Below are 16,749 nucleotides of genomic sequence, written 5' to 3'. Positions count from 1 at the left end.
ACCCCGATGTTAAGAGCAGCACTATCTACAATAGCCAAATTATGGAAACAGCCCAAGTGTCCATCAACTGATGAATGGATAAAGATGTGGTATACATATACAATGGAATATTACTCAGCCATCAAAAGGAATGAAATCTTACAATGACATGGATGGAGCTAGAGAGTATAATGTTAAGCAAAATAGGTCAGAGAAAGACAAATACCATATGATTTAATTCATATGTGGAATTTAAGAAACGAACAAAGGGAAACAAAAAGAGGCAAGCCAAGAAACAGACTCTCAACTATAAAGAACTGATGGTTACCAGAGGAGAGGTAGGGGGATGGGTGAAACAGGTGGTGGGTTTTAAGGAGGGCACTTGCTGTGATGAGCACTGATAATACAGAAGTGCTGAATCACTATATCATACACCTGAAACTAGTATTACTTTATGTTAACTGGAATTTAAATAAAAACTACAACAAAAAGGTATATTTTTCTTTTCCATTTTTAAAAAGACCATGGTGTACTGATAGAAATGGACAAAATGCTTCAACCAAACATTTTAAAGGAAACACTGAATATGAGCATTCTAGGAAATTATGGTTTTGCTTACTGTTCATTGTCCCATTTGTGCCCTTTCCAACCACTATCTTGCTGCCTCTCTTTTCCAGAATCCAGAGACTTCTTGTCCCTGGACTCCCTTTTATTAGACCTCTCACTCCTTTCTCCTGTTCACTTTCTTCCCCATCACACTGAATCTCACAGGTAACCATTTTAAGGATATACCTGGTGATGAAAACTCTCAATTCAGTCTTCAATTCAGTCCGCAAGTCTTTTATTTCTACATAGTTACATCTTGTTTATATTCTCCACACCAACTATGAAATTTTTTTTCATTTCTTTTTACTTTCTTTCCCCTCTCATTCTTAGTAAACAGGCTTGACTCAAGTACAGTTACAAACTGAAGCCAAACAGAATGGCTATTTCATTTCTCCCTGCAATTTCTAGTGCTGCTTATGACAGTAAATCTCAGTTGAACAACACTTCTGATTCTCTTGGCTCCAAGATCCTTTTTGATCAATGATCTTTTCCTTTATGACTATTTAGGAGCAACCTTAAAGGTATGACACGTAGAAATTTCTAAATGTGTGATTGTATTAAGATATTAATGTGAACCACAAACAATGCTGCGTAGCTAGTAAGAAGCCTAGCCAGCTGTTCAGGATCAGTACCTCATGACTCTGTTGTCAGAAGAAGTCACTTCTGAAGTGATAAAAATTGTTTCATTATTGAAAATTGTTATAAAAAGGAAGTAATCTATTCGAGCTGGTGAGTCAAGAGATAGTGTAGAGGCCTAGGAGACATTTTTTAAAATAAAAAAGTTTTAGGAAATATATTCATGATATAAATGAATCTATGTATACTATGTAGTCTATAAGAAAAAAGAATGTATTCCTGTAATTGTAAAAGTGATACACCAAAACTCACTTAAATGTAATTCAATAACCTAGATAACAGCTGGTGATGTTTTTAGTCAAGAAATTTCCTTTCTGAATACATGCTGTTGTGAATTGGAATCATATTGTATATAATTTAACTTCTTAGCTTTTAAAAACTATTGTCTACTGAACACTATTCTTTGTCATTAAAAATTCTTGAAGGCATGGTTTTTAATTATTACTTATTCTATTATGTGGATAAATCCTAATTTCTTAACTTATTGGACATTTAGGTCATTTTTATATTTTTAGTATTATGTTTCATGATGAACATCTTTGTTCATACAAATTTACATACATACTTGCCCAAATATATTTCCTCAGAATTGACTCACAAAACCCAAGAGCCAAAGAGATGAGTATTTTAAAGCTTTTCATGATTTGGCCAACGTGCTTACCAAAAGCTTTGTCCAAAATTATACTCTGAATACTTTCACCTGCAATGAATACTAAATAAAAAATAAACAAAAATAATTTGTGGATTGCTGGGGAAAAAATATGTTTTTAATAAATAAATGCAAATTAAAATTTCACCAAGCTTCAGGAGACGGATGAATACTTTTTTCACAGTCATTATTATTGGCTTTTGCCTCATACCCCATGGAAATTACTCTTACTAAAAACAGCATTGTCCTGCTTGATTGCCAGATAGAATGGCTTATTTTCAGGCCTCATTTTTATTACTTTCCATTTTTTCTCTGTGTCATTCAATTGCTGGCCACCCCTGATTTTTCTTAATTTTATTTATATTTTAAGTGCTTCTATATTCACATAGTTCAAAATTCAAAAAGCTTCCCTCTTATTCTACTCTCCAAGCTATCTTAGTTTCTCTTTGTAGGGATCACCCGTTTTCAATTTATGTATTCTATAAGAGATATTTCATCAAAGGAAAGCAATTCTGTATATATACACATATATATGCAAGTATATACATATACATACATAAATACACAGCTCCTATTTACACAAATGATAACACGTAATTCACTGTATCTACCTTTTTTCATTTAATAAATCGTGAACATTTTTCCGTAATAATAATTTCCTCATTAATTTCTATGGCTATATAATAAACCAATTTTTGTGATTAGTCCCAGTGGTGAGGATTCGAATTGTTTCCAGACTTTTGCTATTATAAACAATACCCTAAAAAGCTGTACATTCACTATTCTAAAAGCAGGATGGATAGGTTAAAGACTGTGTGTATTTACAATTTTGATAGATATTTACAAATTGCTGTCTGCAGAGACTGCACTAATTTACCTTCTCCTCACTAGTAATGCATGAGAATGGCTTTCTTTTCCTCTTAATTTGTAGGAGTGCTGTATTAGGAATATTAGCCTTTTCCTTTGATGGGTTCCATATATTCTTTTCTCAGATTACTGTTGACCTTTTGATTGCTTAGGGTGGTTGGTATGGGGTAAAACTTTTTATTTGGTTGACTTTACCATTTGTTTTGTTAGTGTTTTCTGAGTCTTGCATCAGAGTTAGAAAAGACTTTCACTAATCTACAATCATAAGATAATCCTCCAAGGTTTCTTTAGGTATATTTTATAGTTAAATTTGTTACATGCAAAACTTTGATCCATTTGGAATTATCCTGAGGTAAAGTGTGAGCTGTGTGTCCCTACACTACTGAACAACACCCCTACTTGTTGAAACTGTCCAACCTTTACTTCTAGAAACTATCCTTTCTTGATTTCCTTTTTAATGATGCCTCTTCTCATTATTGACATCTACTCTCTTCAACTCATGAAATGCCAAATGCTGATGCAGAGATTACAGTATCATATGCATATTTACCTATTTATAGAGGCTAGCATGCCAGGACTGACATGCTGACACTGAGGAGTTTTTGCCAATGGAAAGACAACTGATGATGGAGTTGTTGGATTTTTGTCCATACTGGGCAGAATATCATCCTCTTCTGCACTGTCCTGGAGACTTGGCAACTAAAAAACAAATATTTCTTACTAGCCAGCAGGCTCCCCTAAGAATGGGATTTCTCATTATCACTAAATATTTTTGGGTGGGATAGAACAGAACCTTAACCTCTAAAAAAACCTTATTTTCTATTGTGTTAAATGGAGACAATGACAAAGTTGTGAAAAGACCAGTGTCAGCAAATGTTTTCTGTAATGAGTTAGTATATATTTTAAGCTTTGTGGTGCATACAGTCTCTGTCCCAAATATTAAACTCTACTGTTGTAGCATGAAATCAGACACAGCTATGTAAACAGTGAGCATGTCTATGTGCCAATAAAATTTTGTTTATAGAAAATGTGGTCTACCGGATTTGATCCATGGGTCATGGTTTGCTTACCTTTGTGTAATCAGAACAAAACAGAATTAATTCACTGAATATTATAGGAACTCAAGCAAGTATTAAACTTTTGTGTATATATCTAGTAAACAGCAATTCAATCATTAAGATTTTATCTAAGTTTACATCAAAACATTAGAAAAAGTGGATTTATCCCACAGAAAATGAACTTACTTCACTGCTTTCTACGTTTTATTATTTGTTTTTAAAATGTCGCTACTATTGCATTTAAGCCAAAACATATATAAAACCTGAAATGATGGTAGAATTATATAAAGGATATAACCTCTAAAGGACCATGGTTGTTATGCAGGGAACACAGTAAGAGACTCAGCTGGCTCCTTTAGAGATCTCCCTTTACAACCTCTGTAGGCAAATGGAGCCTAGATAATGATGTTACTAAATTCTTAAAGCATTTGTGTTGCCTTTTAATATTGGAGATAATGTAACAATATTAAGAAATGAGGGGCACCTGGGTGGCTCAGTTCATTAAGCATCCAATCCTTAATTTCAGCTCAGGTCATAATCTAACAGTTTGTGGGATCGAGTCCTTGCATTGGGCTTCACCTGCCAGCACAGAGCCTGCTTGGGATTCTCTCTCTCTGCCCCTCCCTTGCCCCTGTGTGCTTGCTCGCTCTCTCTTTCTCTCAAAATAAATAAAGTTAAAAAAATACATTAAATGAGTAAATTAAAAAATTATCCCTGATGGTTAGCTCACTAAAAGATTTTATACTTCTATCAGTTGTCTATATCTATCCATTTTTGCATTAACCTTAATATTCTTAACATTTATATTCTAGAAATAGTCTCAAATTTGTACTTTATATTGTATTTGACCATTTATGAAGAACATCCTTATTGGATATAGACTGCTTCCAGTTTTTTGCTGTAAAGATAAACCTGCAATGAAGGTCTTTGTGGAGACTTCTGGCTTCTTTTGAATTTCTTAGGATAAATTTCCATGAACAGAATTAATCTTATGGCTCTCAAATATTGCCATGATGCTTTCCAAAAGGTATGATTCACTTATACATCCACTGATGTATGACTATTTCAAAGTTTCCACTGCGTTTTGTTATGGAAATTTTAACTTTTTTGTAAAAGATTCTGTAATTTGGAATATATACATATGATTTACTTTGTTTTCCTCCAATTGCTAGCCAGTATAACTAACCACTTTTCCAAATATTCATTCAGCCTTTAAAATATTTTCTTGCCCACTTTTCCCCTGTGATCTTGACAATTTTTAGTATTCCAGTAACATCTGAATGAGTTCTTCATATTATAAGCATTGTCTTTATTTGTTGTAAATATTTTTCCCCAATTGAAGTTTTTAGTTGTACGAGTTTTCATACTACAAAAAATATTTTATACATTCAAATGTCAACTTCGTGCTGTCATCTAATCCTTCCATTGAATTTACTATAGAGTAGGTAATAATCTTTTCTTACCACCTTTTTTTTTTTTGTTTTTAAGTAGGCTTCATGCCCAGTGCCAAGCCCAATGTGGAGCTTGAAATCATGACCCTGAGATCAAGACCTGAGCTGAGATCAAGGGTCAGATGCTTAACTGACTGAGCCACCCAGGTGCCCCATCACCTTTTTAAGTTTGCCTCATTACATACGAAATTTTAAATATAGACGTTTAGCCTATTTCTGGGTTTTCAATTTGGCTCTACAACCATTACACTGATGAGAACAGCATGTACTGGCAGACTGCTTCCTACAGTACATTTTGGGTGATGTCTGTATAGGCTATCAATCCTTGGCCTAAATACTAGGGATGAACACTAACCATATATAAAAATGAAAGATGTAAAAGTCAATATAAAGAGAGCAATGATTTCATGCATTTAAGACTCTTACCACTACTCTCTGGTTCTGCAAAGGTGTTGTACTGAAAAAATCATCATGATCATCTTTTGGCAACTGTTCCAGAAAATTCCTCATTTGCTGCTTCCTTTTAAGAGTTCCCACTTTGGCAGTTATCTTAATCATTTGCTTCTTATCGGCATCACCTATTTTGCCTTAAGAGTTAGCAAACATTTTGATAAGGATTCGTTTATAGTAAGTGCTTTAAAGTTAACAGATTTTACAAAACCTAAACTGTTTATCTGTATTAAGTATACTCACCTACTATTAGTAAATCTCCAATATAGCAAATGATTTTTTCTATACTGGGATCTATGCAGTATGACTAGCCCACAAGATACTCATGAAGAAACTACATAAGATTAGCCAGTGTGAGGTGAAGAAGTTCTATACCCTGTGAGAAAGGTTACCTCCCATATTCCCCTTGCTGAATGCCTAATTTATTGATTTTGCAAAAATATAAACCTTACTGGATTAGGGTAGGGATAGGATATGCTCTAAAGCTTAGTACAAGCCCTGTCATAAACCCTGAGCAGGAATGCGTACTCCTGGGGAGTACAAAAACTAAATTTATTTTGAATTTTATTATGAATTTCTAGAGGGTCTTTCCCAAGTGGCCTCAGATTACAATAGACTCTTTGAACAATAATCCAGATATTGGAATCTTTGGATCTAACTGCATATCTAACTAACTGCATCTAGTTTCCTAGAACAAACTCAAAGCACAAGGCTGCTAAGGCTACTATTGATAGAAGTAACTGTCTAGATAAGACCTAAAAATTAAATAATGACCTTTATAGTTCTTTCTAGCTTTAACATTTTGAGAAAACACCTATAAGATGATACATAAATATCAAATACATCTAGTGACTAATCAGAAATCAATACTGAGAACTAAGCAAAAACAATTTATAAAGATTACCATTTTGGCCTTTGGGATTAACTGGTTTTTTCTTAGTGACAGGTTTCTGGGATTCTTTTCCTCTGGGGTCTTCCATGTACTTCCTCTGGCATTCTTCAGCAGATCGAGAACCTACAGCCATTGCTACATCTGACCAGAAACCAGGTTTGTGCTTTGGAAAAGATGCAAAAGCACTATGGAAGACCAAAACCAGTTGAAGAACCAGAAATTCAAATCAATAAAAACAACATCCTGAATGCATACCACTAAATCAATGAGATTTATTGAGCTAAAGGAATCATTCTAGATAACTGTTTGAAAAGAAGATACCATTATTTCCATTCAGTAACTTACTTGAGTGCTTAAAATATAAAGGTGTAATTTTACATATCGAGTAGATACCTTCTATTTTGTTGTATTCTATGAAACCTGAACAATCATCCCAGGTCTTTCTTTCAACATCTTTTTCCTAAGTCCACCTATCAGTGATTTGATCTTCTGGGGGACTTTAGCATGACTTACTTTTCAACAATGTTGCTCAAACCTTGCTGGTGCTAAGTATATTGGAAAATGAGCTCTTAGTTCCTATATACTCTAGGTTATAAATTCTTATTAAAAAGTGTTATTCTTGGGGCACCTGGATGGCTCAGTTGGTTAAGCGTCCAACTCAGTTTCAGCTCAGGTCATGGTCTCACAATTCATGGGATCAAGCCCCATGTAGAGCTCTATGCTGTCAGCTTAGGATCCTCTCACATCCTATCTGCCCTCCCCCACTAGTGCACACGGGCTCTCTCAAAACAAACTTTTTTTTAAAAGTATTATTCTTGCTTTCACTCTATTATAATTTACAGAATGTGATGTTTTATATATAATTGAGGGAAATGAAAACTGAAAAAGAAAAAAACTGTTAGTCAATATAAGGTTGTCATCTAATTTAACAAATGAGTTACATTCTAAAGTTTATTTGTAAATATTCAGAAACTGGTACATGTATTTCTGCTCCCCTCCCTCCCAAATATATTTTACGTATTGCAGTTAAGCTGGCAGTTCAGCCAGAAAAGATCTAATTAACCTATGCAGCGTTATTATGCTGGTAAATTTTTAAAATCAGCTCTCACTGAAATAGTCCTTATTTGTAGTGTCTGCCAATTTCCATATTGTAAGTAACTATTGTGGCTGATTTCAAGCTACCAACATGATGTCTCTGAATGTGGAATAAGAAATGTGTGATGGGACACAATTATACAGAATTTCCACCATACAGACACAAATGATGTGAAGAACTTAAGGCATATATAACAATAATAAAATTTAGTAAAATAATTAGGAAGTGATGAGTTAGGGTATTAATAAATTTACTTGTAAATCTGTGTGAATCTGATCTTGTGAATGGGTACCAGGTGACTACAGAATACCACTCATTCCATGTACAAAAGGAAGACAAATACTTATTGTTAATGAATGCTCTACTCTTTTGCACATAATCATTCTACAGGTGTTCTAAAGTAGAGAACTAAAAGGATATGGAGGCTCAAGCTTCCATTTGTGTACATTGTTTTCCATTTGTGTACATCATTAATTTGCAAGTGTAGAACTGCTAGGACTATTTTTCATGATAAAAATACTTAATGCGGGGCACCTGGGTGGCTCAGTCGGTTAAGCGTCCTACTTCGGCTCAGGTCATGATCTCACAGTTCGTGGGTTCGAGCCCTGTGTTGGACTCTGTGCTGACAGCTCAGAGCCTGGAACCTGTTTCAGATTCTGTGTCTCCCTCTCTATCTGCCCCTCCCCTGTTCACACTGTCTCTGTCTCATGAATAAATAAGCATTAAGAAAATAAAAAAATAAAAATACTTAATGCATTTAATGAGAAATTAGTCTGTAATTAACACATCTCTAGTTTATCCTAGATAATTTTTAAAGGCAAATATAGTCATGTCACTCCAATTCTACTTAAAACTTGCTTTCATAGGTGACAGAGGAAGAAAAAAGCAACTTGCTTTTATAATTTCCTAGCATGAAAACCAAAGCATTTAATATGACTTTCATTGTTCTGGTCTCTCTAGTCTCATCCCATACTGTTCGTCCCTCATTTTCTGTACTCCACTTATTTTGGCCTTCTTTTAGGATTTCTAAATGTGTTTTCCTCCTATCCACTTTTACATATGCTGTTTTATTTCAAATGAACTTATCATGGAAATTTGGCTTAAATAATTCTTATTTGTCCTTCAGATCTTAGTTCAAGTATCTGCTTAAGCTAAGTCAGATTTCCCTGATCTATATTCTCCTAAACTTAAGAGTGATTATTTGCTAACTAGGTTATAAGCATGATGAGTACAAAACTGGGCTGCAACTCAGAGTCACTGGAGTTTAGATCAGAAGTACAAGCAAGCAGGGCACCTGGGTGGTTCAGTCAAGGTTAAGTGTCCAACTCCAGCTCAGGTCATGATCTTGTGGTTCCTGAGTTCGAGCCCCACATTGGGCTCTGTGTGAACAGCTTGGAGCCTGGAGCCTGCTTCAGATTCTGTGTCTCTATCTCTGTCCCTCCCTTGCTCACACTTAGTCTCTCTCTCTCAAAACTAAATGAACATTAAAAAAAAAAGTACAAGCAAGCAAATAAGGCAGTAAAACAAGTAAACAGATTCATAAAGTCAGCCCCTTAAGATTTCAATTTAGTAGGTTTGCATTGGCAACACTTCACATTTTTCAGAAGTTCCTCAGGTGATTGTTCTGCTGTGCAGTCAGGATTAGAATTACTTTATGTTAAAAAAGGAGCATTATATCCCAATTGAGTGGGTAGCAGGAATACGTGATGACAAAAAAAGGTTACAGGGAAGAGGTGACTGATATGTGAGGGAAAATTTGAAGGATGGATAAAATAGAACAGTTGAAAATGAGGCAACAGTATTGACAAAGAAATGAAGATGAGGAGACAGGACATAAGGTTAGGGAATAGACAGTAGTTCGTATTTATAGTATGGTAAATTTCAAAGGAACGGCTGCAGATTAGAGCTTTGAAAAAACTAGAGAGTCCAAACCCAAGCTTGCCATATCTAAATATTTTAGTAGTATGCAGTCTAGGCACCTTAACATATTTTTTTTTAAGTTAACATACAGTAAATGGCCTTTTTGCATATGGTTCTATGAATCTTAATGGATAAACAGATTTGTAGAACCATGATCACAGTTAGGATACAGAAATGTTCCATTACACTGAAAAAAATTCCTAGTGCATCCTCTTTGTTGTTGTCCACCACTATAATCACCAGCAACTGCTGATCTCTTTTCTTAGTTTTTTCTTTCCAGAATGTGATATAAATGGAATCATACAGTATGTAACCATTTGATCTGGCTTTTTTCACTTGGCATAATGCCTTTAAAATTCATTCAAGTTGTTACACACACTGATAGTTCTTTTTATTACACAGTCGCCCATTCATTTAAGAGTGTACCATGGTTTATGTAGAAAGTTCTATGGAAACCAACAGAACTGAGCTCTATAAAACCACCATATAAAGTTGTTTGTGAACTTCTGTGCTCACACCACAAATTATGATATATTTTCATTTCTGTTCAGCATTTTTTTTTCTCTTGAGACTTTGTCTTTTTTGACCCATGGATTATTCACAAATATGTTATTTAACTTTCAACTGCTTGGAAATGTTCCTTTGATTTTTCTTTTATTGATTTGTAGTTTAATTCAACTGTGATGAGAACACCCTCTGTATGACTTCAGTTATTTTAAATTTGTTAAGGTTTGTTTTGTGACCTAGTCAATGTTCTATCTGGTGAATGATCCATCTACCCTTGGGGAAAAAAATGTATTTCTTTCCCTATTGTTGAATGGAATGTTACACAAATGTTGATTAGATAGTTGGTTGATGGTGGTGTTCAGTTCTTGCATCCTTGCTAGTTTTGTCTACTAGTCAACCATTACAAGAGAAAAGCATTGAAGTTTCCAACTATAAATGTAGTTTTAACTTTTCAGTTCAGTTGTTTCCTTTTAGTTATGTCAGACTTTGATTCATGTATTTTGAGGGTTCGGTGCATATACATTTAGGATTGCTCTCTTCCTGGTGAACTCACAGTTCTATCATTTTGTAATGTTCTTTATCCTTGATAATTTTCTTTGTACTGAAATCTTGGTAGGGTACAGCCACTCCAGCTATGAGTGTGCGTATTCTTCTACCTTTCTACTTGTAACTTATCTATTCATATTTGAAGTGAGTTTCTTTTACATGGTAATAAAATGGAATGTTTTTAAATTCATTCTGACAATCTGTTTTTTAAATGGTGCATTTAGATCTCTAACATAATGTTTGGATTTAGGTCACCCATTTTATTTGCTTTCTGTTTTGTTTCCTATTTCTCTATTTCTTTTCTGTATTTTTTTTTTTTTTTAGTATTTTATCTATTGTATATAAAAAAAAATCTTTGTAGTTTTTAGTAGTTGCTCTAGTGATTACTACAAACATACTTAACAGTATTTTACTGTATTTTAGTAGTTGCTCTAGTGATTACTACATACTTAAGTTTTTTACTGCTCAAGTGGAATGTAAAAATTTACCATCTTCTCCATTCTTCTTTATATTGCTTTGTATTAAATTTACATATATTGAAAACCCCACCATACATTGTTAATATTTGCTTTCAGCCATTAAACATTTTAAAGAACTCAAGAGAACAATTTATTATTTATCCAGATACCATTTCTCTTGCTATTCCTTCATACCTGATACTGACTGCCTCCTTCCTCTGTCCTCTCCATTCTGTTATTGAGCCTATCTAGTAAGTTTTACATTTTGATTATCCTATTTTTCCAGTTCTAAAATTTCCATTTGATCCTTCTTTTTATCTTCTATTTCTCTCTGAGATTTTCTAAATTTCTGTTCTTTTCAAGAATGTATGCTCTTAGTTCCTGGAGTTTTCTTTTTTCTTTTTTTGAGTAGAGAAATCTGTCTTTATTGGCTAAACAGGCTACTTGGGAGAGATGAAACGGGAGGAGTAGGTGGCCCAGATGCTGGGCCTGTCCTGCTTCAAAGGCTTGTAGGTGGTGAAGAACTTGCCCACGTAGTGGTCAATCACCTTGGGCTTAATTTCCACCTGGTTGAAGGTCTTGGCATTGTAGACAGCCAACACACTGCCCAGCACCTCGAGCAGGACGATCATGTCCCACAGGTGCTTCTTAACCACCTCGGACTTCTCCATGGGGAGAGCATCCTTCTGAGGCTTCCTCTGCAAACTTCCGTTCAGCTGCCACCACTGCACAGCCCCATACAGCTGCATCAATGGCTTGTAAGATGCGTCCAGCAGCTGGTCTAGATCCACACCGTGGTATGAGAACTTATGGGAAGGTGCGCTTCTTCTTCTGCTCTACTTCTGCCATCTTGTCGGCCTTTTTTTCTGAAGCAATTTTATATACCTGCTTCAGAATCTTGTCAGATAATTTCAACATCTGTGTCATCCTAGCAATGGCATCTGTTCTTTTTTTTCCTATGAGAGTTAAAAATTTTCCTGGTTCTTCATATACTAATTTTGGATTATTTCCTAGGCATTTAAAAATACTGTAAAACTCTGGGTCATGTTTGTATCCTATGGAGAATGTTAATATTTTTGTTTTAGCAGGCAATCAACCTGGTTGTAACCTGAACTATAAATTCTAGTCAGTCTTTTGCAGTTGCAGTTTCAGTATCAGTTCCATTTTTAAAGTTTTGCAGTGATATTAAAATATTCTGTGTAGGAGACACTGAGTGGCTGGCTTGGAAACTGGGGGCCAGTCTACCTCTTAGTTCAGTTGTCAGTCTTGAGTATGCTGTTTAGGATCAAATCCTTAAATGCTCAACTCAGGAGTGAGATCTAAAATTCATAAACAGGGGCACCTGGGTGGCTCAGTCGGTTGAGCCTCTGACTTCGGCTCAGGTCATGATCTCACTGCTTGTGAGTTCGAGCCCCACGTCGGGCTCTGTGCTGACAGCTCAGAGCCTGGAGGCTGCTTTAGATTCTGTCTCCCTTTCTGCCCATCCCTGGCTTGCACTCTGTCTCTCAAAAATAAATAAACATTAAAAAAAATTAAAAAAAAAATAAATAAAATTCATAAACAACTTTATATAAGGTTGTTTTCCCTAGATCTTCCCTTTGCAACTTTTAGTTCCCCAGGATTCCTGTTTTTGGTTCTTTGGCAGAAAGCTAGGGCTTTAGTTACCCAACTCTGGAGTACATATCACACAACCGCATCTTTCTGCAGTGTGAAGCACAAAAGACAGAAAAAGAAACATGTAACACAAGTTGCCCTACACTTTCTGAGTCCTATATTCCAGAAGAGAAGGTTTCCTACTTTCAGGATTTTAGGTGCATATGGGCTCCATATGCTGCTGTGATTTTTACCCCTGCAGGACTGTATGCAGACTGGGCCATAAGAGAAAGGAGAAAAGAAAAAGAGAACTGGGGATTTCTTTCACTGTTTCTGAGTGTTAGTAGTCCCCTTCCCTCTTCCTCAAGCCAAAAATATAAGGCTTTTCTTTGAACTCTCTTAGTCATCCTCAGCAACAATTTCTAATTTTTAAGTGGCCTTAATCTAGGTTAAGGAATACCAAAGGAAAACTGGAAATCTGCCCCCACTTCAGTGTTACTTAAAATTCTAGTCTTTCTGGGAATGCCTGGGTGGCTCAGTCATTTTCCTGATTTCCTCATCTTACTGGGAACTGGAATCTTTGCAGTTCAGGTATTAAAATAATCTTCTTAGATGATATGGATATACAGTAAACGTTGAGAACCTTTACTATAACGAAACAACAGGAGAGATAGCTGGAAAGATAATTAAGGTAAAGTATGATATGCTGTCAATTTAAGGCAGAATGATCTCCATATAATTTGAAAATGAGTAAGAATGCAGTGAAGGTTTCTGATGTTAGAATCACAACTATACATTAAAACTAACCCGGGGGCGCCTGGGTGGCTCGGTTAAGCGTCTGACTTTGGCTCAGGTCATGGTCTCGCGGTCCATGGGTTCGAGCCCCGTGTCAGGCTCTGTGCTGACAGCTAGGAGCCTGGAGCCTATTTCAGATTCTGTGTTTCCCTCTCTCTCTGACTCTCCCCCATTCATGCTCTGTCTCTCTCTGTCTCAAAAATAAATAAACGTTAAAAAAAAAAACACAAAAATTAATCTGGAGAGGGGCGCCTGGGTGGCTCAGTCTGTTAAGCGTCTGACTTCAGCTCAGGTCATGATCTCACAGTCTGTGAGTTAGAGCCCCACATCGAGCTCTGTGCTGACAGCTCAGAGCCTGGAGAGTGCTTCAGATTCTGTGTCTCCCTCTCTCTCTGCCTCTCCCCAACTCATGCTCTCTCTCTCAAAAATAAATAAAACTTGAAAAAAAATTTAAAGAAACACAAATCTGAAGATATATAAAACAGATCACCAGATGAAAAAAACAAAGTACAAATACAAGGCTACTTCCATTAAAGTAGGCAGGCATTAAAAGTCTGAAAAAAAGTAGTGTCAAGAAAGGGTGCAGATGGAATGGTCCTGTGGGAAAATCTATAGTTCCTTGGGAACTAATTAGATTTTTTAATTTTTACTTTTCATTTTATTTATTATTTTTTATTTTTTTACAAAGTTACACAGGAATAAAAAACACTGGGAAGGGGTAACCCCCTCATCCCCAGGAGTGGGCCAGGGGGACAGAGGCTACCTGAGGTATCAATAATGATCAAGGAGTTTAAACCTAGTTGACTGAAAGAATTCCATTTTCAGAATCAGGAATGTCAGACAAAGTAGATAGGCAGGGAAAAAATGTTTGGTTTTTGACATATTAAGTGAGAATCTCTGTAAATGAGATTTATAGAGAGATGTCCAACAGGCAAAGGGAAATAAAAATCTAAATATAAGAATTTAGAACTAGAGATACAGACTTGGGAATCCCTGTCCAAAGAGTAAAGTTAGAACTATAGAAGGAAAAGACCATTGAAGACTACATTATAATAGGAAGAAAGCATCCAAAAACAAGAACTATGGAGAAGAAGGAAAATTATCTTAACTACCTGAAGATAAGACAGAGAAAGAACACTTAAGAAATTAAAAAAGGAGCGTAGTGGCACAGAGATGCCTGAGGAATAGTGTTTCAAGAAGGTAGATCTGAAAATAAATTCCAAATATTATAAGGTTAGGGAGTACTCAAGCAAGTGAATCACTGAATGTAGTATGTTTCTATGCTCTTCACTCTGATCAATCACATCTTCCTTTCTACTAGATCATTTCCATCAACACACCACCATACTCTGGCATGAGTCCTCTTACAAACAAGCAATCAAACATATGTCTTCCCTTATCTTCACATTCTTCTATTACCTATCCATTTTGTTGTTCCCTATCACTGCCAATTTCTTGTGTTGTCCACCTAGGTTGTTTTTACTCTTTCACTCACTCTTCATTGCTCAGCTATGTTTTAGCTTCCAGTGCTACTGCACTACTCAAACTGCTTGTCAAGGCTATGTAGCCAAATCCAATTCTTGTCATACTTGGTTTATTACTAGCACTAACCATGAAACCTTGGATGGATCACCTAATTTTTGAGGCTATTTCTATTCTATAAATGCAGGGAAAAGAGCATCTTAAATAATCTGCAGGTCTGAATTCAGCTTTAAGGTTTTAAAACAGAAAAAATAACAATAAAATATTTCTTAAAATATGAAGATCTGAGAGAGCAGCATTTGTCTATGTTAAAATATTTTCCCACACCCTGAGGTATAAGTGGCAAATAAATTATACTGTATACAGTGTACATGGGATCACTTTATATACATTTCATGGGGAAATGATCACCACAATCAAGATAAATGACACATCCATCCCCCACACAGTTACCCTTTTCCTGAGGGGGAGGGTAGCTGTCTTGAAATATTAAATGGAAAGAAAAGAAGGTTAACTTTTCCTTTGCTCATATGCAAGTTGTAGAGATGGCCACAAGGTAACTAGTTAGAAGTTTTATCTGTATTCTCCCTATATTCTTTGTATAAATTGTTATTTCTCTCCATGTGTTTTTGGATATTTTCCATTTTAATGATTAGAGGTCACTAAATCAGCCCTTTATTGGAATTTTTAGGTCTTCGACTGTTGTGTGGCCACTCTAGATATTTCAGAGTCAAATCTAACTACTTACCAATGAAGTTTCTGTAATTCCTTCTCATTCCATTCCTCATCCTGAATTAAACCAGGAAAACATTCAAAGGGATGCCTGTTTGTCTCATCAGATCTGATCGCCTCAATAACTGGAAACTCATTCCTAATACCAGACTTCTGAAGATTTTCTTTAGCAGAACATCTAGCTTTCTTTTGTTTGATATAAAATTCACTTTCACTTTCTTCAGTTTCAGATTCAGAAATCACTGGGATTTTCCTTGTGGTGTTTCTTGTGCTTTTCCTCAGGTGAACCACTGTTTCTTCAGGATTTCTTGCTGTATTTTTCTTAGCAACTGCAGCTTTCCTTCTAATTCCCTTTTCTGTTTCACTCTCTTCACTAGACAAATCTGATGAGGACTGCTGCTTGTAAAATGACATAGACACATTTTTTATTTTCTTCGATTTTGGTAACAACCTTGCATTTTTCTTAAAGTCAGAGGTGACCATTTGTCCTTTTTTAGGACTAGATATTTTGATTTTCTGGTTGACAGTGAGTAAATCACATTCACTGCAGTCTTCCTTGTTTTTACTTTCATGGCCCTCACTAAACTCAAATGCATTTTTGAAGGTTTTTGTGGGCTTACTGATCAAACTGGTAGTTTCATTTAAGTCTGATTTACTTTCTTTTTGATGCTTTGGCACTGCAAAATCTGTAACTGCTTTAATAGTGCTATAAGACAGATTATACTTCATGCATTTTTGTTCTATCACTTTTTTAGATTTAAGTGGTGTCATTAAAATATAAGCTTTCTTCGGATTAAGAGCCATACATTTTCTTTCTTCGTCCAAGAAAAACGGTTGCCTTAAGGTCAGAATGTCAATGGATACATTCGATTCTTCAGTTCTCTCTTTAATTTCATAAGACAAAACCAAAGATCAAAATCTCAAATTAGCTACAAACAAAGCACAGATTTTTTTTTTCTAAAATAAAATATATATTTTTTTTCTCCATAAACTCCATTGTACACACTACTGTCATTATTAGTTTTTCAGAAG

The 16,749-nt window shown here is 35.4% G+C and overlaps 1 protein-coding gene and 1 pseudogene across 5 annotated transcripts in view; both read right to left on the bottom strand.

Annotated features, from left to right (window-relative positions):
* The window catches only part of MIS18BP1 (MIS18 binding protein 1), a 56,843-nt gene that overhangs the window by 4,311 nt on the left and 35,783 nt on the right, over positions 1–16,749 (bottom strand). For all 5 annotated transcript variants that reach the window (XM_049612843.1, XM_049612846.1, XM_049612845.1 and 2 more), the window contains 4 exons: positions 15,734–16,601; positions 6,601–6,773; positions 5,673–5,833; positions 3,288–3,436 (listed from right to left, as the gene is read on the bottom strand). In XM_049612843.1, coding sequence (XP_049468800.1) covers positions 3,288–3,436; positions 5,673–5,833; positions 6,601–6,773; positions 15,734–16,601 — 1,351 coding nt within the window. The remainder of the gene's footprint in view (positions 1–3,287; positions 3,437–5,672; positions 5,834–6,600; positions 6,774–15,733; positions 16,602–16,749) is intronic.
* On the bottom strand, positions 8,185–15,714 carry LOC125909547 (40S ribosomal protein S15-like; annotated as a pseudogene).

This window comes from Panthera uncia, assembly GCF_023721935.1.
Source record: "Panthera uncia isolate 11264 chromosome B3 unlocalized genomic scaffold, Puncia_PCG_1.0 HiC_scaffold_1, whole genome shotgun sequence".
NCBI classification, from domain to species: domain Eukaryota; kingdom Metazoa; phylum Chordata; class Mammalia; order Carnivora; family Felidae; genus Panthera; species Panthera uncia.
Note: the sequence above shows the minus strand (reverse complement) of the source record. Positions and strands in the feature narration are given on the sequence as shown.